The sequence below is a fragment of the Vigna angularis genome, chromosome 4 (assembly GCF_016808095.1).
Source record: "Vigna angularis cultivar LongXiaoDou No.4 chromosome 4, ASM1680809v1, whole genome shotgun sequence".
NCBI lineage: Eukaryota > Viridiplantae > Streptophyta > Magnoliopsida > Fabales > Fabaceae > Vigna > Vigna angularis.
The window spans coordinates 41,110,390-41,132,031 of NC_068973.1; the positions used below are offsets into that span (position 1 = coordinate 41,110,390).

Genomic DNA, 21,642 nt, shown 5'->3' on the forward strand with positions numbered 1-21,642 from the left:
AAAGACGTGATGTTGTAGGTGTATTTTAATCAATCTCAGTGTAATTAAATCAACACAGAGCTGCCGAATAGTTATTGACACCTATTTATGTGTGAAGTAGGTGTATTTTAATCAATCTCAGTGTAATTAGTATGATCAATACAGAGCTGCTGAATAGTTATTGACACCTATTTATGTGTGAAACTCAACCGTGGAAATAGTCTAGTGGGAAATCATTTGTTTTCTATGTGGTGGTGAATCTAAGATTTCAGCATGTGGATTTTACTCTTCTTAGTCTTGGCAAAGGCATTGTATGAGCTAAAGGAAATCTAGCAACTGAGTTTGATAAATTATTGGATTTCTGTTTGCTGAAAACATTTATTTCAACAGAGTATTGAATCATATCCATTAATTAACGTCATTTCAGGGACATCCTAATCATATAAGGGGTGACTAAATTGCGGTCCTTGAGAAACAAGAATATAACAGGAAGGTTGAGTTGCATTGCCTTGCATTGTTATCCACTTGAGGCGACACTCTTTTTGTTCTCATTCTGAATGTAATAAACCATAAATAACATTGTTTGGTCTCCTCGTCAAAGTGCAATCCGAATGATTTCACTTCTTAAATGATTTATGTGTGCCACGTTAAGAGGTTACTGACCAAGAGTTTTATGTCATGTGTTTGGTACCACGTCAGCGTATACTTGAATTGAGTCAGCTTCTTATCCACCATTTCTGTCAAAACATATAGTTTGATGTGTCTTGTGGAGATGGAAAGACACGTGCCAAGACAATGTTTAACTAAAGGGTGGAAGTGAAGGGGCAAGTAATTTTCAGTGACTAGACTCAAGACTTGGGGCTGAGGTGTGGATAAGGTGAGAAGACTTTTGCTTTCCAACGAGGATCAATACTTCATTTACTTTTCTGCCGTGTGGTGTGTCCCTATTTCCACGTTATCCATTCTGCCCATCATCCTATTTGTGGATTCTCGAGTGTTTGCAAATCTCTCATAGGATGACACACCACTCAATACTTTAATAACACTTATTTAGTAATAGTTTTAATATTATTTTTATGACCACTATTATTAATTTTATATTTTTTTTAACGAAAAATCCATGGATCATAAAAGAGACCTCCAATATTAGTCAATGACAAATTTGATAACATATCACTAATATGAATATTCATCAATTGTTTAAAGCATCAAAGCCAATATTTAATCATTAAAATTGTTCAGACATTTGTGTAATATAATTGGTGTGTTGGTGGATTTCTTCACTCCCACTTTAAAAAAAAGTTTCCAAATATTTGGTTTAGAAAGAAAACTAGAAGAAAGGAATGAGACATTAAAATAAAATAAAAATTTACTAAAAAAAACAGAGAGTCCATTGTTTAATATGAGTAAAATATAAAATAACATAAATACTTGTATATTTAATTAAGTTTTCAATTGTTTACAATCTTTAATATTTTTAATTAGTTTTTTTAGAATTTTTATTTTTTAATTGAGTATTTATCATTTAATTTCTTGATTAATTAAGTGATGATGATATTGTTTAAAATCCACAAATACATTCTTTCAATACTTTAAGTTAAAAGTGACATTTATTAAATTAATTAACATCTCATTCATGTTAGATTTGTCATTAAAGAAATTTCTTGATCTAAATTGCATAAAAGTTATAACAAAAGAAGCATCAATGGTGAATGTAAAACAAAATAACTTGTACAGTTTTTCTAAGTCCTTACATATACAATATGTATTTTTGTTTGCTTTGTTAATATAAACTTTACCATTTTTTTTTCAATTTTCCGTCTTGCATAACTTGGAGATAACTTATTATAACTATTACATGGAGATATATCATTAATGTAGGTATTGAGAAGAATAGAACGAATTTTTCTACTTCAATCTTCCATAGCCGTTCAAAATAATATTTTTATATTATAAAATAAATATTAAATAACAAATTAATACTTTATTGATAATTTGAAAAAATGTTTTATCATCATACAACCACTCGATAACTTATTTTTCAAGATAATATAATAATTAAAAAATTACCTTTTTCTAATTATGAAAAAAAGAGAGTGTCAAATTTATTGAATAATCAATGTATGTGAGGTTTCAAATAAGAGTACCCTCAAGACAAATTCAACATTTAATAAAATACAATAAATGTTTTATAATAACTATTCTTAATCATGTCAAATAATTGTTTTCATTTATTTTACTTAATTTTAATTGTTTTATAATTGTCTTAATTCTCTTTTTTAGTTTTAGAATTTAACATAAAATTGATATTAGTTTATGAAACTTTTCAAATTTTAAAAATGAATAAATATAATATTTTTTAACTTAAATTCATTAAACTTTTTGTCATATGAAATATATTTTTCAATTCAACGCGTTAAAATGTGTAGATAATTCAAATGTTAATATAAAATGTGTTTAGTAAGTGAAAAAAATTTAACATAATTAAGTTAAAAATTCATTTTTAAAGCTTTTGACAAAAATATATTAAAATTTTGGACATAAATGTATTACAATTTTACGTTAAAGTTCTATACTAATATATTCAATCCTTTATAATTTCTTTTATCTTATAATTGAAGTTCAAAAAAAACTCGAATGACAAATTCTAAAACATAATTTATTTTTAAATATCTTCATGTTAGATATAATTAAGTTTTTATAACTTAGTTATGCAGGCACTAAAATATTTAACCATAGACATCACATGAAAAATTTATCAAAAATTTAAATTAAAAAAGAAAAAGAAAACAATACATGAAAGATTGTATCAAATTCATAATAAAAAATAAGATTTATTATGAAAAATATTTTGAATAAATACATGTAAACCACTATATCGTTCATTGTAAAAAAAATCAAGATGAATATTTTATTAACATAATGAATTTGTTCATAAAAAATATGATTTTTTTTTTAATTTGATATATTATTAGTTAACAACACTATAAACATGAACACTTTTTAATTTAAAACAATTAACCGTAATAACAAATGAAACAAATTGATAAATAATATTAAATATGTAAAACTTTTATCCAACAAACATAATCTACTAAAACTTAGTACTTATTAAAAAAATTTATTTTGAAAGATTTAATATTAACTTTTTTTTATGAATTATTCTTACAACATTTAATAGTTTAAAGAGACTCATCAATAGTTTTAATATTAAAATTTTCTTTTTTAAAAATTATATCAATTCATTTAAAAAGCTACTTTAATTTTCTTCACCGGACCGATTTCCTTATACAATGAAAATGTAAACCATGCAAAGTATGTACAATGAGCTACATTCTATCTTTAACTAAAATCACAGGTGTCCTAATTGAAATTCATCCACAAGTTAGATAATTAAAAAAAGAGCGCTCTAAGGCAGCTGATTTTGTGCTCCTCATCCAACAAAGATACAGACGGCTGTTGTAGGAGTGACACGTGGCAAGACCAAAGTGGAATAAGGGTTAAGGGTCACAAATGTTGGTGGGACCCACGTGCTCACGTGTATATGTATATTGGAGTAAATCTTGGGATTCGTAGTATGATCAAAGTCCAGCCCGGATCTGATCTCTTTCTCTCTCTCTTTCTCCTCTCTTCCCTTCTTCACCATTCCCCTCCTCTTCTCACCTCTCTTCACGTCTGTTCAAATTCCACCTTCTCACTCTCAGATCAAATGCTTCAAAACAACGATTTCTCTCACTCACTCCCAACTTCTTTTTCATCCTTGCTTAACAAATACCCCGCCGATTCCAATTTCGTTCGCATTGCTATTCTCTGAACACTCCGCCGCACAATCCAAACGGTGAAAAGCGACAGCGCGGTCACGCTTCGCCGCACTATCCTTCGCTGCCTAATTCGTCAATGTGTGTTTGCATTCGTCAATGGCGGCGAGTTCAAGAGGTTTATCCACTACGCAGTTCGATTTCAAGCTGAGACTAGCGCCGCTCAATGTCGTTCCGCTTCACAAGAGTCACGTGCTGGAGCTAGCTCCGAGCAAGCGTAGAAAGCTCTGCTTCGACTTCGCTGATCGAGTTCGACTCGGAAGTGGCGCAATTCGGCGCTGCTGTTCTGACTCGGTAACTCCGATTCGCAGAACGAGTGGACCTGGCAACGGCGGAGACAAGAACGAGGAACGGAGGTTCGATACCAAGAAAAACCCTCACATTCACCGAGTGAGGGTTCAGGCCTCTCCTGCCGCAATGCCTTTCGCCTCTCCACCGTACGTTAATAATTAAAACTGTTGTTGCGTGAAAATTCGTTTCTATATTTAGGTCTTAATAACCTTGCGTCTTTTATTGATGAAAAATTAAAAATAAAGGGATAACAGTGTTGAGTTGCCGTTTTTGCATGATATTGGATCTGCATTTTGTAGATGTTACTTTCATTATCTATTCGAATGGACTGACAAGTTTATCATCGCGATTTGTAATATTTATGCATTTGTGGTAGCTGATAATGTGCTTGTATCGTCTTGGCTCAATTAGTAAGTTGAGGTGATTCCCTGGTGAGTGGAATGTGTGTTATAACATCATTGCTTGTGAACTAATTAATTACGAAAACTTCTATCTTGTTCTTGGCATTCTCTTTCATATTTTCTAACATTATGGGGCCAACAGACGACATGTTGATTCCCTGGTGAGTGGAATGTGTGTTATAACATCATTGCTTGTGAACTAATTAATTACGAAAACTTCTATCCTGTTCTTGGCATTCTCTTTCATATTTTCTAACATTATGGGGCCAACAGACGACATGTTGATACGCGTGAGTACCATGTTATGGTTTTTGTGAGATGAGAGGAAGAGAGTGGTTTTATGCACATTAGGTTAGTATGTAAAAATTATGATGCGTCGACCTTATTGGAGACTTGAATGATTTAGCAGGTTAAGTACACAAAGTGCGAGCTGGGGTAGACAATATTTGTAATATTGAGTTGAGTACATACATTATGAAGGTTGATTTCATTATATATACTTAAAGGGTCAATTCTTTTTGAATTGTTAAACGTTTTTGGGAAGGAATTTATCTAGATTTTAATAATGTCACGGTGCTGAAAATGTTCTGACCTACATTTAAAAGCAAGAAAGGATGAAGCATGTTTTCAATTTTTCCTCCCTGTCTTTGCTTTCCAGTTGTCAAATGGTTTTATTGAAAATAAATGAAGCTTTTCTTGAGCAAGAGATTTATACCCTTGAATGTTAATTGGCTATGGTTTATACATTATATGCAACATATGGTTGTAATTGAAGATTTTTCTTCGTGGTTATGCTGCTTTGTGCCATGATGGCAACAGATCATTTCTGAAGCAGGAAAAATTTTCTCCACGTTGCACCCCGAGAAATTCTGGTCCACAGTCACGTGATACACCCCCGAAAAGAGGTATTTTTGTGTAATTTATATCCTTACTGCTTTGCTGCAAACATTACTGAAGGCGTTCTGATGATGTTCTTCAGTGACCAATCATGGAGTGCTAAGTATTATAACTGTTTGTGTTCACTGATTCCTAACAGACACTGGTATAGCAAATGAGAAGGACTGGGGTATCAGCTTGTTAAATGAAAACGTTAATGAGTCAGGCACAAATGAAGATGGGAGTACCTGGTACAGAGAAAGTGGGGAAGAACTGGGTGAAAATGGATATAGATGTAGATGGACAAGAATGGGTGGTCAATGTCATGATGGTTCTTCAGAATGGAAAGAAACGGTATATTGTAATTTTAATATTTGAATGTCCGTATACGTTTTTAAAAATAAAATATAATATTAAACAGGGTAATAAATCTATGAAAGCATGTTACGTTAATGCAAGTTTTTGAATGAAAGCTATCTTCCAATTCTTTTGAGGAAGTCATCACATATAATCTTCTTGATACCTGCTGTTTATTGTTGTTTGCCTGAAGAAATCGTCATACCATGGTAGAGGACTGGTCCCTTGTACCAAATGAAAAGGAGAGATCTTAATTTCCAAACCCTAGATAATAAAGATATCTGTGCTGACCTTCTGGTTATGAATGTTTTATGCTAAAAACGGTAACAATGAAAGCTTGTAGCTGAATAATGCTTCATGAATTTTCTTTTAAACAGGTCTAGAGTAATTTCTCTCCACTTGGATTAAATACCGTAGTTGATATTAATGCATTAGAATACGAAGTGTCGCTCAATGTAATAAGATCTTGATATGTAAGCATTCCACATACCTAGAAAATATCTAGCATTGCATTTGAATATTTCGACAGAATTTTGCTATAACTTTGGGATTAGTTCTAGTAATTTGAAAGTCAGTTATTATTGATATAAATATTTTTAGTGCCAAGTAACTCTGTAAAAATACCCATCTTCTTGATGAGGGAATGCTGTACTATTTTTAAAATCTAACATCTGGATGTAATTCTTCTATAGCTGAACCAGGTATGACTTCAATTTGAATTTATTGGGAGTATGGTGGTTTGGGTTTTCATTCGTTTTGTTAAAATCAGTCATTAGGATTGATTTTAAGCAATTAAAAGTGGAATTGTCTTATTGGAAAAGATATAATTTATTGTTCTTTTGTATTTTCAATGTAATGAGCACTTTCTTTGTCAATAATAACTTTCTACTTTTAGTTAACATAAAAGCCCAAGGGTTGATATTAACAAAACTCTTCTTTTAATGATAGCCTGATTAGCATCTTCCCTGGTGGATTCATTTTTAATGTTAGTTTCACAGTATTCGTAGTGTTATCTGTATCACACCTCAGGTGGATTCCTTTTAATTGGTTTTATTGATCTAATTGGCAGTGGTGGGAGAAGAGTGACTGGACTGGATATAAGGAACTAGGTACGTTCTTTTCTTTATATTTGAAATAGCAGCCTTAAAATACTATAGGGCCAGTGCAGAATTACTTCTAGAAGTACATGGTTTTCCTGGTAAAAAAGAATATAGTTTGAGGGTTTCAAACTTACCTTTGGGCCTTGCCCAAACAGTTCATTTAGTTAATTAACTATTATTAACATTTGGATGGGCTATGCTTATATGCACATGTATGTAAACGTGACATTTAATTTATAAAAGGGTCCAAAATGAATCAACTGATTAAGATCGTGGATAGGAGAAGGAAGAATAAGCTAATAGCTGCCCAGTGATGTGGAATGTGGCATGCCACATGTGATCCAGTTGAGAGGGAAGTCAATTATAGGAAGTGTGTCAAAGGAAGGAAGGCAGTAATCAATTTGAACTCTTGTTCGGAGGAGACTAAGCACTCTCATAATGCTAAGTTTTTCAGTTCTATACTCATACACATTGTTTTAGGCTCTGTAATTAGCTGACATGGGTCTTATACACTTAGTAAAATACAAATTTTCCTTATCTATAATACCCTGGTACCTGTCATTTTGGTATTATAGTCTTGATTCTGAGAGCTTGGATGGTCATCATACAAGCTCTGATGGAGGCAGGAGTGATAGATGTGGATCAAGAAAAGTTGAGTGAGATCAAGAAGCTCTTGCTGTAATGATTGTCATTGGTAAGTATAGGAAGTTGGAAAGTGTTCATGGATGAGGAGTTATGGGAAAGAACCTCGTAAGTCATATTCATCATCTTGATGCAGTAAAGATACTCCCATTCCACTGTAATGGAGAGAAAGGAAAATGGAGATTCTAATATTCTTTGATGATGCGTATGGGTGTATTGTTTGGATTGAATGCTATTTCAAATTAAATTCCATCACTCAGAAGAAGCTCAATATGTTGTTGCTTGTAGGAAGTTCTGGCCTTGGATAGATATCATTGATGGGGAGAGAAGACATCTACATGGTGTTGGGAGGACTTCAAGGTAATTATAACACGGCATTTTAAAACTGGGTTCACCAATTCATTCAAAACCCATTTTGACCTCTACTAAGTATTCAATAGACTAATTATCATGGAGCCCATTAACAATTGCAATGCTCTTTTGCAGCTCTAAAGAAACTGGATTATGCCATGTTGAAAGGGCTTTTTCTCATTAGAATGAAGGGGACATGAGGCCCAGAGAACCAACTAGAAAGTTAGCCTGATAAGAGTTGCTTATAAATCAAGAGTTTGTTTGGCTGAGCTTCTCCATGAGATTGATACCATCAAACTAAATGTTTATAGGTGGTCCAATAACAGTTTGATAGTGGGTGACACGATAGGTTCAACACACCTCGCTTGGATAAACTTTGATATAATCTTAAAAAGTAGACTTTAAGTTGAACTTAACCTCACAACATTCGTTTGGTAATATAAGATTTACACACTTATATACAATTTGACTATATTTCTAGTCGATGCGAGATATTCAATAGTTAAATCCGTTTTCTCTAGCTCCTAGTTCATATTTTCTTCTACTGAGTGATTGCTTGCCTTTTTAGAAATGAGTGGACTTCTATGCCCTTGATAATTTATATCAGAGCAAAGCTCAGCGCCTGCTTATAATATTAATAATTTCTTCCATTGCTTTAGTTTCTCAACAAGTAATGCAGATTTAAGATGATTGCTTACTGCCCCCACCTGTCAAACAAGTTGAGGCTGGCTGACCTAAATTGCAACTTAGTTTCTTTTTGTTGATACAAAAGTTACTAAGAAAAACTTTACCTCAATCAGAAACAATTGTCAAAGGGTGAATCCGTGTAAGCTAAGCACCTCTTGGATTAAGTTTTCTGCCATTTCCTTGGCTATGAAAGGGAGACGGACGTGTACAAAGTGCATATATATACCTAGTTAGGTGATCTACCACTACAAAGAATGGTATATTGACAAACTTAAGTAGGCATTCTTAGGGGTTGCAATGAAACCACCTAGCTATATTAGAGATAATGTTTGGTGTTTGTATATTAGAGATAATTTTTATAATAAAGATATAGTTTGTAAGGTTTTTTGTATATATAACAAAAAGTTGTCTTGTTGTGGTGGTTGAATTTATTTTAGCTTCCTAAAGGAACAAGGCAGGAACCCATATGGGACCAAAATTTCAAAATTTGGCGATTTCACTCCCATATTTCTTTGCCTGCATGCACCTTCCAGGTTCGTTATGTGTGATCAATCCAGTTTGTGGAAAAAAAAAATCCACAAAGAAAACAGTGTTGCCATGTCAAGCATGCCAATTGGTATGAGCTCACTTTATAGACAGATTATTTCCCACTGTCAGACAAGACTTGAAACTCCTTACATAGTAGTATGGAGCCTCCTTTATCGTCATGTTCCCTAGCAGGTCAATATAAGTTGTATAAAATTGGATCCCATTATACAGTTGGGCCCTCACTACATACTGCTGTACCTCATAATGATGGATCTTCTTTTAAGATCACTTTTGCTTCAGACTTTTCAAAGTGATTCCCTTGAAGTTTCCATGATTTTGACCAAACCAGATAGTCATTCCATGCCTAGTGCCCAACCTTAGAAATCTAGCTGATTGAATTGCAATGTTTGAAATCCCAGATAGCGTACACAGTGGCAGACACTAAAAATGCTACAGTGAGATAGCGTATAGCAGGATAACTATTATTCTGAAATTTCTTATATTTTATATACGGTAGGTACATATAAATTCTAAAAGATCATACTCAAAATTGATAAAGTCGCAGACATAGGTATCTTTAACAAAACATACAAGTAAATACCAATACAAGTCTGTACGAGTTTCGTACATGGGAATTATCACTCATCATCTTCTAAATTTAAGTATTCTTTATGATTGTCACTTTACATCTATTGATCTCAATTCTGGAAATTAAAATCTCAAAAATATCATTCCAAAAACGCTTAGTTTCTCTGCTCACAGGGTTTTTCTTTTGTAATCAACACATAGTGTTGTTATATCATATAATTGAATGATTCGTTATTTTCTCTTTTCACACTTTTCTTTAACCAAATCTCATGAATGAATTAGAAAAGCTATATAAGCTGGAATTGTAAATGAAACTATGAAAGAAATTAAGAAAGTTCTTCTGAAATTATTTTAGTTGATTATTCCTCTACTTTATTTGTCATCCAATCATTCAATGCATACAATATATTTGGTTGTTTTATTAGTTTCTTTCCATTCTTCCAAAATAGAGGCTTTACAATAAATAGTTGTTTGTTTTATAAGACTTTTGATTAAGTTCTTTTATCTATTTTCAAGTTTAAAATTATTAGATTAAACATTATATATCATCTATACAATATATTTGAAGTCATTTTTCATTGTCTCTAAATTACAGTTCACAATTAAAAAATAAGCTTGTGTACTTTGGATCTCGATGTGATATCTTTGATGTGAATGATCATTTATCAACGATGGTGGGGTTGCTGAGTTGTAATTTCATATATTGCCATTCCCGTACATGAGCTGGCATTAAAACATTTCTCTGAATCGAGTATCATTATCATCCAATGGTGTAATTGATTGAAGAAATGCTGGATAACAGTTTGTTGTATCACTTGTTAGACTCTTAAATAATCTTCGAAGACTTTGGGTTTGGGTGTAACTGAACTTAAAAACCATAACTATAGGGTAAGGGTTGTCCCTCACTTGTATATATTATTTTGTCCCTACAATATGGGATTTTCAACACTCCCCTCATATCAAGATTTGGGCTTCCTGAGTGTGAATTTTGTAGGATTCAATATCTAAATGTGATTGAATATAGTTTTGAAGCCATCTTAAAATCTGGTTTTTGGGTTTAGTTCAACCCTAACAGCTAGCTCATAGAATTGTCCCTCACTTGTATACACTATTTTGGCCACACCATTCGACAATGGGGGATAACCTACAATTATAAATCCTGTGACTTGTTGGTGCATTTGATTGATTTTATACGATCTTGCAGGTGTGGAGAAATCTGGTAGGAATTCTGAGGGGGATTCTTGGTGGGAGACGTGGCAGGAAAATCTTCATCAAGACGAATGGAGGTCATTACTTTATTTCTCTGCTCGTGATGATTAGGTAAACCCTGTGAATTCTTCACACCATGTCTTGCATGTTTAAATTTGCAGTAACATAGCAAGAATAGAAAGGAGTGCACAAAAACAAGCAAAATCAGGAACTGAAAATGCTGGATGGTATGAGAAATGGTAAGGTGGTGTAGTTTACCAGGGGGAGGGTGTTTGGTTTTCTGTATGCGTTATAAATAGGTCTAATGCATTCCAATATTCTGTGTCTGTTCAATTTGGCTAGGTGGGAAAAATATGATGCTAAAGGCTGGACCGAGAAAGGAGCACACAAGTATGGTAGATTGAATGAACAATCATGGTGGGAAAAGTGGGGAGAGCATTATGATGGAAGAGGGTCTGTTCTCAAATGGTAAGGGTTCTGATTTTCCCATCTTAAAATGTCATTTACAATGTCATGTTGCTCTGTACAAGATATTTTTTAAAATAGCTTATTAATTTGTAGTGATAACTGGGTGTGGTTTGGTGAGTAGAGTTGGTTTTCATTTGTATTGAAATTTGCGTAATTGTACCGTCTAATTTTCAATAACGTACTGTAGAATGATTTGATGAATCTAAACATCAAATTACTATATTGATTTTGTGCACTAAAATTTAAAAACACTAAATGACTATGGGTATGTGATCAAATGGTGGATATCTTTATTATTTGTATTGGTTAGTTTTTAAGACATTGTAGACTTAAAATTAACATGAACTTAATTTGCATGACTTTCAGGATCTTTCAAACTTTTAGCCCAGCAAGGATTTTTCGAAATTTTATCTTATAAAATAGTATTCATGATGTAAGATTGGTTTTGATTTATGCTAATGTCAATGGATACTGTCAAGCGTTGAATTATGACAGTTTTTTCAGGAGCATAGAAATGTCTTACTTTTTAATTTGTGGTCATTGTTCTTTTTAATTTTTTTTCCTTCTTTCTAATGGTAATGTGTTGATTTCTTCGGATACGAGGGAAATATTTGAGTTTATAAAAAATTTATTCTGGGTTTTAAAATTAGTTTTCTTTGTGCTTCCTCCTCCTTGCTTACACTTCCTCAGGACAGATAAGTGGGCTGAAACCGAGCTTGGAACGAAATGGGGGGACAAGTGGGAGGAGAGGTTTTTTAAAGGCATAGGTTCAAGACACGGAGAAACATGGCACGTATCTCCAAGCAGTGAACGTATGTTACCATCACTAAAATTTTAGTGAAAAGTCTACTTTCATATTCTTACCATTCAATAACGAAACATCATAAATATTCAACAAAATTAAATGTGATAAAATATAACAAATTGTGATTTATATTATTAATTCTAAAACTTTTCTATCGATGAGCCACAAAAATTATTGAAATAGTTCAAATGAAAGTGTCTTTTCATTCCATTTCATGATTCTCTAGTGCTCCCAAAGATTTAATAGTCGAAGGTTGCATTCCATTTGAATAAAGCATGATAGTTGATTTCGTGTGTAAGATATGAAATATGTAATGCATTTTGTCCTTTAAAGTATTAAACATGAGTGTATGACTCTAAAGAGTTGAACTAATCTTTGGACAATTTTTTCTATACGCAATTATAGGAAATAAAAGGAAAAAGGAAAAAATGAAATGTGTTTTGTTGTGAGTTGAAATTAACTCATGCAAAATAAAAATTTAGAAAAGTTATATGAAAGAACTTTTACAAATTAGCTTGTGCACAAATTAATTTGAGTTTGCGGAAAAGTTCTTCTGATTTTTTTCTCTCCTACTGATGCTTAAAAAGAAGTTTGTTCAAACAAATCTTGGTTCCGCAAATGGGTCTTCTGGGTTTCTCTCATTTTCACTCCTGCTTTTACATGCTTGCTAACATGGTCTTCTGTCACCATATTCCTACTTTTTACCAGGTTGGTCTAGAACTTGGGGAGAAGAACACTTTGGAAATGGGTATGGTATCTAAAGTTTACTTACAGCTGATTAGTGGATTATTTGTTCATGAATTTAAAAATGCTTTGATTGTTAAATAGATCTGCATCCAATGCCCCAGTTTTTTATTCTATATCGACTTGTTTCGCTTTCGTTTTTAACAGGAAAGTTCATAAGTATGGAAATAGCACAACTGGTGAAAGCTGGGATATAGTTGTAGATGAAGAAACGTACTATGAGTAAGATTTTCGGCAACTAGCCATTCTATTGCTCATGTCCTCTAGTTAATCCAAAGGCCTTTGATGCATCTAGATGGGTTTAGTCCATATAGAAGTATGTGTCTAGCGATTGTTGGGTAACCCGCAAGTACATATTCTTTCCGTTTTTTCATAAAGAAAAAAATTGCTACAAAATACTCAAGCATTACAATACAGTGATAGACGTGTTAGATCGGGATGAAACATAATACTGGTTCAATCTTTGCTTTGTACATTTTAAAAATAGAATATATTTTGAATTAAAATTCCGAGTATTAGTCACAAATTGATCTCTATAATTAGATTATAAAATGCCATTAACGTTTGTGATTATGAATGATGATAGGCATATTGGTAATTTGAATTTGATAATGTCTAAATTTTAGGGCGGAACCTCACTATGGATGGGCGGATGTTGTGGGTGATTCAACCCAATTACTTTCAATTGAGCCTCGGGAGAGGCCTCCTGGTGTCTTCCCTAATATAGACTTTGGTTCGCCTCTATCACCTGAGGCTAATGATGACTCGCCTCAAGATTTGCCCCCTTCACAATGAACATGATCTGACTTACAAGCTCCATTATTTATTTTCTTCAATTTTAGGGAGATTCCATCATAACGAGTGGAACCCATTTTGTAATATATACTGTGGATCGATCATTTTATTCATTCTTTCCATTTTAATGTTATACCTTTACTTTTCTCCTTTGGTTTTCCACTATTTAAAATTGACAATTTTGTCATTATTTTGGATAACTTTCTACGGTAATCGATACTGTGCCACATAAATTATGCTAAACGCAGCTTGATATTTAATGTTTTTCGGTCAAATTTAGTCGGCAATCGCTGGTAAGATAAAACTATTGTGTCTGTCACCCTTGAGCTTCCCACCCTACACTATTGCTCTTTATACATTTCGCACCCAACGCAAGCAAATTATTGGAAATAAAATCTACCTTTCATTATGACAACATTTATGAAAAGAATTTATCCATGCTTTAAAATGGTTAACCTGTCAGGACAACACTATTGATTGCTACGTTCCCTTTAGGCGAATAAACGACAGTTGACATCCAGTTGCTTCTAAAAATTATGTTGACCTCATTATACGTTAATGGAAGACAGGAAGACAAACCAGTAAGTACAGATATACAAATTTTCCTACTTCCTAGCAAACTCGATTCAATTTTGTGTGCAGCTTCTATATGTCGAACGACTGTCCTCTAAATCTACTTCCATTGCTCGCTTCTGATCCCCTCTTCACAGATTCAAGTATAAGTCCAAAACAATACCATCAAACTGAGGTCATTATGTCCTTAGAAATGCAGAAGATGATCGTATGATTAATTTTTTTGGATTTCTTTTTACTATAGTTCGCCAGTATTGAGAAAGGAGCGCCTTTTCTGTTTCCTTTTTTGGGCTTTATCAGCAGCTGTCAAATTGAGCAGCAACTGCGCAAGGGAACGTGATGAGGACAAACAACCATAATAAGTCAACAGGTACATCAGCACTGGACAAGGCACCATCACTAATCTGATATAATTTCCTCTAAATCAGGATCCTCGAAGTTCATAGCATCATAGTCCGAAAATGTTTCATTGAATGTACCCTTATCTGCTAGATCATTCTGATCATCATCATCATCATCCATTTCTGGCCATTCAGCCTCATTGTCAACATCCGGTTCATCATTTGATGCATTTCTATTCGTTGTATTATCCTTTCCATGTTTTCGAGGTCCTGAATGTTTCTCAACTTTGGCTGTGGAATCTTCACATATGCAGGTCGATGGATTCTCATGAAATCCGCCTCTACCTGGTCTAACCTCCTTTGGCTCCCCCATGAAGCCTCTCTGGAAATTACGGACACTGGACGCAAAAACATCCCAAGTCATGTTTCTTCTATTCAAGAACAATCGGTAGAGTTTTTTAGCATTTGGACGAATGGTTGGTTTATGCCCAAAGTATCTCCTACAAGAAAGTTCCCAGAGAGCTAATTAGCAATAGATATCAGTAAACAACAGAAATTAAAATAGATGTAAATGGAGTATAACATACCTTCGTCCAGCTAAAATTTTTGCCATATTTCCATTATTATTGGTTACAAATACATCACTTTCATCACAGACAATGAAGTCAAGAGCAGCCATGCGAGAAGAAAATGAAGAAAATGATTGTAATTCTTCCTTGGTAGCAATGGTCTCTTTTGAATGGTAATTAGGAAACAATTCCTTGAGAGGCGCCAGTGTTCTTTCCCCTCCATATACTTCCCCTGATGCAACGTAAATATGAACATCAGAACCATATCCCAATGCTCTTAGCATGAGACCAACTTCTTCTGGGGTTAATGGGCATCTTCCCTGCCTCCTTGCCCTATCAGGATTGCTTCTCTGCATGTCAATATTCCTCATATTATTTACCAGTCCGTAAATCAATTTTTAAAAGTGTAAACATAGTTCAGCCAAACATTTCTCGACTAAGTCCTAATTTCATAGCATCTTGCCACTATCAGGGTGAAGAATGTTCAGACGTTTAAAGCCATTGTTGTTATTCATTCTATGAAAGGATCCTGTTAAGTTTGTGTATCCTGTGTACTGCTATGGTTTTGGATTTCCACTCAAGCATATATAAAAAAAAAAAAGCTACCTAAAAGTGAACAAGATGTGATCACATTCTCAGTATCTCCTAATAAATTATAGTCGGTATATAAAATTTTAACATGTGAGACTTACATGTAATGTCTTCCACCTCCGCCTTATTGCGCCTAGTTCTTTCTGCTCCTTCTCTCCTCCACCATAATCACATCCAGAAAATGCCAGCATATCAGGTTCAAATCTGTACAAAAAATGGCAATCAATGTAAAAAAATTTCAATTATCATCTCTTATTCTACCTAATTAACTGCATCTTAAATGTAAAAGAATAAAAGAAATTGCTGCTTGTGCAAATAGAATCAGCTAATGTTTTTAAAATTCAAGCCATCTTTGACTTGTAGAGGTACATAATCAATGGGTCACTAGTGTGTGTGGTGGTGTAAACCTCTCCAAGCTAAACAAGGTGGCGGGTGTTGTTCTCAGCTATTACACTTTTCACACAATTTAATTATTTTGAATTAATTTTCAGAAACAGCGAGTTACAAGCATATCAGTGTGGGTCTTGAGGTACACAACAAATGTAGCACAGGTCTCGAGAGAGTACTATCAGGAACGCAGGACATGGGTCTTTTATTAATATAATGGAAAAAACGGACGGTCCATTCGGACAGGTTTATACCGCTTAAAAACTAACTTTTTTTCTAGTACGATGAAATCTACACCAAGTTAGAGACATGCTCGATCTAAAAAGTAAATTGGGCTGTATACACCTTTGAATCCCAATCGGACCGACCGGTCCAAACAGGGTTTTAATACTCTGGAATCAACAAAAGCTGCAACAAGTAAGATCAATCAGATTAAGCTCAGGATGTGGACTTGACCTAAATTATGAGCATGTAAATGAGTGCTTGGGAATTTCTCAAACAAACTGGCTACTTTTTACGACAAGGAGAAAGGGAAAAAGGCAACAACTGGCTGTTAGACCAAAAGGGTCAACAAGAATGCACATGGCAATTCACTGGTTCAATTTAAATTGTACTACTTGCAAATGCTGTCAGTCAAAACTCGGTCCTCCATGAAACAGATCATTCTTGTGTAAGTGTTTCATATTTTATGGAAATAAATTGGATGGATACTTTCGTGATATCCTTATCTAGCATATACGTATATGCATGTAATGCAGCCGCGTAAGATTTATCAGCATAGGCATAAACACTAATTATATATTCTAGTGTTTTGGTGGTCATCATATTGATAAATCAAATTGATACCAAATTTTGGAGATTTAATGCGATGGATACAGATAATAAAAGACCAAAATTCAATCAAACTACCTTAGGTGCAGTGCAATATAATGTTTACTTCTCATCCTCATCCAATGGACCAATTTTTCCCCCATTCCAAGTATTGGGCTGGTAAATTTTAAAGCATGGTAGTTAACTCTACATCTCAACTTCTGATATTCTGTATCCAACCTGTTTGCAAGCCTGTAGTCAAATTTGCTAAGCTGGACAGCCTGCCACAAAATGAAGCAAACAAATAGATTTCCTGAATAAGTAAACATTCAAATAGTTATCCATTTATATGGTGGTCAGAAAAAGGTCTCAAATTTTAAGGCATTAATTACTGTTTATCAAATCTTTAAAAAAATGTAACATTTGGCAACAACTAACTAGAGCTTTCATGTCTTTCTGAAATCTAAATTTCTTGAACATCTATTGCAGTTTTGTGAACACAAAATGTCCCATTATGGAAAGCAAAATTCAAAAAATTCAAAAAATCCTGTAATTTATAAAAACTTGGATTTCAAGTCCTCTAAAAGTTGAGAACTTCAGGGTTTGAAATTTGAACAAGGTAGTCTTTCTCAGCCGTTAGATATGGTGGATAAAATATGTGGCTCTGAGCGAATGATATCTTTTTGACTGAAATTTTTTGGCAAAATTGAGGAGGTGAATGGATTGGGATATTGCAGACAGAGAAATATAAGAGTGCTTCGCTGATAGAAAAGATTTAGATAAGACATTAAAAAAAGGTAAAGGAGTAGAAATAACCTAGCTTGATTCATAAGATAAGTTAGGCATCGCACACTTGGGGGATAAAATTCATCAGACTCATGCATTCAACTCATTGGAGGACCAATGCTGAAGAGTTCATACACTCAAATAAAACCATTTAATCAAATCTAATAGACTCTGTATAAGATCTACCTAACCAAGAATAGAATTCTAGTCCTTGATCTAAATGCATTAACGAAACATCTACTTAACAGAGAGAATCCAGTGTGTTGGAACCCACAGTAGCACCAGTAATAGTTTCAGGAGATTAAAAAAAAAAACTTACATGCTTTTTCATGATTACAGGTAATATGCGAGTTATATAACATCTTTCATTACACTTCCTTGGAACCCGCATATTGTATGCAGATAATGGTTTCCTACCCTTACTGGGAAGTTGCTTTATAATCTTGACATCTTTGGAAAGATGTGATATAAACCAATCAACATCAAAGATCTCTGAGAAGTTACTGCAAAAAGTAAAGTATGTCACCATTGCACAATACTTGGATATCCAAATCAAATCACAGGGGCAATCCGTGCCTCTTTTCTAACTGACCTAGAATCTTTCCAGAAAGATCGTTGATCCAATTTTGGAACAACAAGCGTAGCATTCAAAATTCGTGCAACAACAACAGCATCTGTAATCTGCCAGTTACGGAAACAGAAGGATTGGCATTAATAGCAGAGTATAATTATAGAGTGTTCCAACAACAGATATCCTATACTGTAATGTACCATTGCGATATGCATCATCATAACCAGAAAAACAGATGCAATGGTTGCAGCAAACAATTTAGGGGAACATTTTGTCCAAAACCTAGCACATCCAGAAGGATAAGGGATATATATTTCATCCATGGAAGCAAACAATAGGATTGTCAGTATAATTGTGTATTGAGAGAGAGATACAGAGACAAGAAAAAATAGTCCTCTACTACGAAATGCCACATTACTCACTACTGCAAAAACAAGTTGATTCCGTTCGACAACATCAATCTTCGACCGAATCCAATTGAGGCAGCAGAAGCATTTTCCCCATTTTTAAGTTCATTTCACATTTTTATTAACTATAAGTGTATAGATAAAAAAATCAGACTCCGAAACCCACAATTTTTAGAAGTAGAAACAGAAGCCGAATATCAAATCCATCATTGACTATAACAATCACAAAGAGTCCAAATAATTACCCCCGTTCTTTGCTGATTCAAGCCTCCACTTGTCGCAATCAACAAATATCGATTCGGAAGTGTAATCACTTGAGCTTCTGCCACACGGAATGCATAGTTATCGGTCATTACACACATTCATATATCCAAAACCAAATCCAAGTTTCAAACGAAAAAGGTTTACATCGCATCACTCCACACTACTGAACCAACAATGATACGCACTTTGAAACTTGTTGCTGGAATTGCTACAGCCGTAGAAGTGCTCTGAATTTCGAGAAGTCCAGATATCGCGTCCCAACTTTCCTCCGTCTCTCTAAATTATTATCATTAAATTAAGACAAAATCAATCAACAACGGAATCAAGATCCAATAACATAAACGTCAAACCATCGCAGAAGCCAGCAAATGAAAAGCCCTAACCGGAACGCGGAACGCCGGATGTTCAATCGCCACATCCTCATGAAAGCTAATCTGAACAATAATTCCATACATAAAACAAAACGATTAGGAATGTGCGATCAATTACTTGAACTATCAGAAACCTCTATTCGTGAGAGAGAAAGAGTACCGTAGTGTGTTGTCGTTTCAAGTGCATACGATCGGTTTCGACGGGAGAGGGAGCTAAAAACGAGAGGAGAGCGAAGAGAAAGAGTAGTGCGGCGGCGACGGCAGAAAACACCGGGATCACTACACGAAACCGTTGATAATAGTGTTGGCGCCGCCGCTGATATGCCATTTCTCTTTACCTCTCTCTGTCTCTCTCTGAGCGTGTATGTGTGCTTATTGAAGCACCAACTCGATAAAATTATTACAGTTTCATGTTCGTCTCACACAAATAATTAATAAATAATTCTGAATCTCACACAACTACAGCATGGCATTGCCTGTGGCGTGGTGCGTTGCGAAAACAGATCTGTTTGTTCGATATGATAGCGTTGCAACAGAGTTGGTAACAATACGAGAGCCTTTCCTTCTTCTCTCGTTGCAACGCTACCAGGTAAGGTTTATGACGCTTCCCTTCTTCATCTCTATCTGTTATGCCTATCTTATTTCTTATTTTTGCCTCCCACGTGTACTGTGTCGCAGTCCTTCTATTTCATCTTTTTCTTTTCCTTTTAACAAACGCGCATCACTGCTCTCTTCTTCCTCCAAATTTTGGAGATTTGATTTGTTGTCAACTTCGCATGCTGTTCAATGGTTGGGATAAATATCAACACATGTAAAAAATGTTTCCATCAAATATTAAGGCTGGAATATTGGTCGAAGCGTTTTTTCTAAGCATTTCGTACCTCGGTAATCTTATATCCTCTCTGTAATAATATTTTCAAGAAACTATTTATATAAATGCATCGAAAATAAATACTATATATGTCATTTTTAAGGAAATTTTTTTATTTAAATGTAAATAAAAAATTCAATTGAAATAAAAAGTTATTAGATTTATTAAAATTAAGTGATTTGTTTATGTTAAAAACATTGAAGATATACTTTAAGACAATAATTACTATATTTTCATTAAATTATTTTATTACAAAATTTATTGAAATAAGTAACGTTTTAAAAATCTTTTTAGTAGGATTGTTTAATCTTTTGAAAAATAATAATAATGATTAAAAACATTTATAAAGATTAAATCAGTTGCTTTTTTACATAAAAAACAGTGACTCAAAAATGGAATGTATTAAATTTGGTGAGAAACAAATTCATTATTATTCTATTATTGAATAATTTTGTGATAAATTGTAAAAAAAGTTATGTTTCCTAACTTGGACAGAGAGGAATTTTAAAGAAAAATATATCTATTTACTTATAAATATTTTTATGGTTTTGTATTAGAAGTGTACAATATTTTTATATTGATATTTAATCTTATAGATGATGATAATTTGAGATTAAATAACTTCTTGAAATTAGTCATTTTATATATTTAGTACTGTTTGTTCCCACATAAAAAGAGGATGACAGTACTTTTTATTCCAATTCAACTAATAGGGGTAAAGAATGTTTTGTTATTTTAATATTTTAGAATAAAGAAAAAGATTGATTCAACTTTATATTCCTAACTTTGAACAAAAGGAATGTTTTGATGAGAATAGACTTACATTTTCATCAAACTTCGTTCAATTTTAATTTATTTAAGCAATTTACGTAATAAAGACATTTCTACTTTATTCGTCCACTTTTATTCTTTCAAATGAAGGGAATAGAGAGATATTAAGAAGAACACAGGTCAATAAAATAAAAGGAGAAAAATGACAATTTCATGGTTAAAAAGTAGAAAAAATTAAATACAATTGAATTTTTTTAAGAATATTTGATTTTAAATAAAATATATATTATTTTATACTCTTAATAGCATTTTTATTATTGTTGTTGTTTATTTTTATTATTAATATTATTTTTGTTTATTGATTTATGTTAAGTTGTGAGTATTATTTATTCCTTAAGAAAATATGAAGATTTTCATGGTTTCCATATTTTAAAAATCATACATTTCATGGTTCTCTCTACTCTACTATTTTTTTCCTTCCCACCATTTCATTGTTTCCAAACAATTTATAACTCTTCATTTATTTGTTTCTAAACAATTTGTAACTATGTCTAACAATTTTGAAAAAAAAATAAATTTATACATATTATATAAGTCTATTTAAAAGAAAATTACTTGATTAGGTCTAATAATTATTTATATAGATCATATTTTCATAAAACATTTGTTAACCGAATTTAATTATAAGTTC

At 33.2% G+C, this 21,642-nt stretch overlaps 2 protein-coding genes and 1 long non-coding RNA gene across 4 annotated transcripts; 2 read left to right on the forward strand and 1 right to left on the reverse strand.

Annotated features, from left to right (window-relative positions):
- Window positions 1-3,543: 3,543 nt before the first annotated feature.
- LOC108341307 (uncharacterized) lies at window positions 3,544-13,788 on the forward strand. Its single transcript, XM_017579008.2, has 11 exons — window positions 3,544-4,234; window positions 5,309-5,394; window positions 5,526-5,719; window positions 6,792-6,831; window positions 10,823-10,904; window positions 10,989-11,066; window positions 11,170-11,295; window positions 11,986-12,107; window positions 12,809-12,848; window positions 12,992-13,066; window positions 13,471-13,788. The coding sequence occupies exons 1-11, from the start codon at window positions 3,897-3,899 to the stop codon at window positions 13,637-13,639; spliced, it is 1,350 nt and encodes a 449-aa protein (XP_017434497.1). The 5' UTR covers window positions 3,544-3,896; the 3' UTR covers window positions 13,640-13,788.
- On the forward strand, window positions 6,838-10,816 carry LOC128196145 (uncharacterized). The gene is made up of 3 exons (XR_008248309.1): window positions 6,838-7,516; window positions 7,753-7,824; window positions 7,951-10,816. It is a non-coding gene; the product is annotated as an uncharacterized LOC128196145 (long non-coding RNA).
- Window positions 13,789-14,160: 372 nt separating the features above from the next.
- Window positions 14,161-20,077, reverse strand: LOC108341305 (O-fucosyltransferase 16). 2 transcript variants are annotated; one of them, XM_052876077.1, is made up of 10 exons: window positions 19,470-20,077; window positions 19,289-19,372; window positions 19,124-19,214; window positions 18,920-18,996; window positions 18,289-18,377; window positions 18,016-18,199; window positions 17,010-17,191; window positions 15,815-15,917; window positions 15,141-15,472; window positions 14,161-15,053 (listed from the first exon to the last, which is right to left on the reverse strand). In XM_052876077.1, the coding sequence occupies exons 1-10, from the start codon at window positions 19,635-19,637 to the stop codon at window positions 14,612-14,614; spliced, it is 1,752 nt and encodes a 583-aa protein (XP_052732037.1). In that variant the 5' UTR covers window positions 19,638-20,077; the 3' UTR covers window positions 14,161-14,611. The 2 variants fall into 2 exon arrangements, with proteins under 2 accessions (XP_052732037.1, XP_017434491.1); XM_017579002.2 differs by having other exon boundaries at window positions 19,322-19,372; window positions 19,470-20,075.
- Window positions 20,078-21,642: the final 1,565 nt, after the last annotated feature.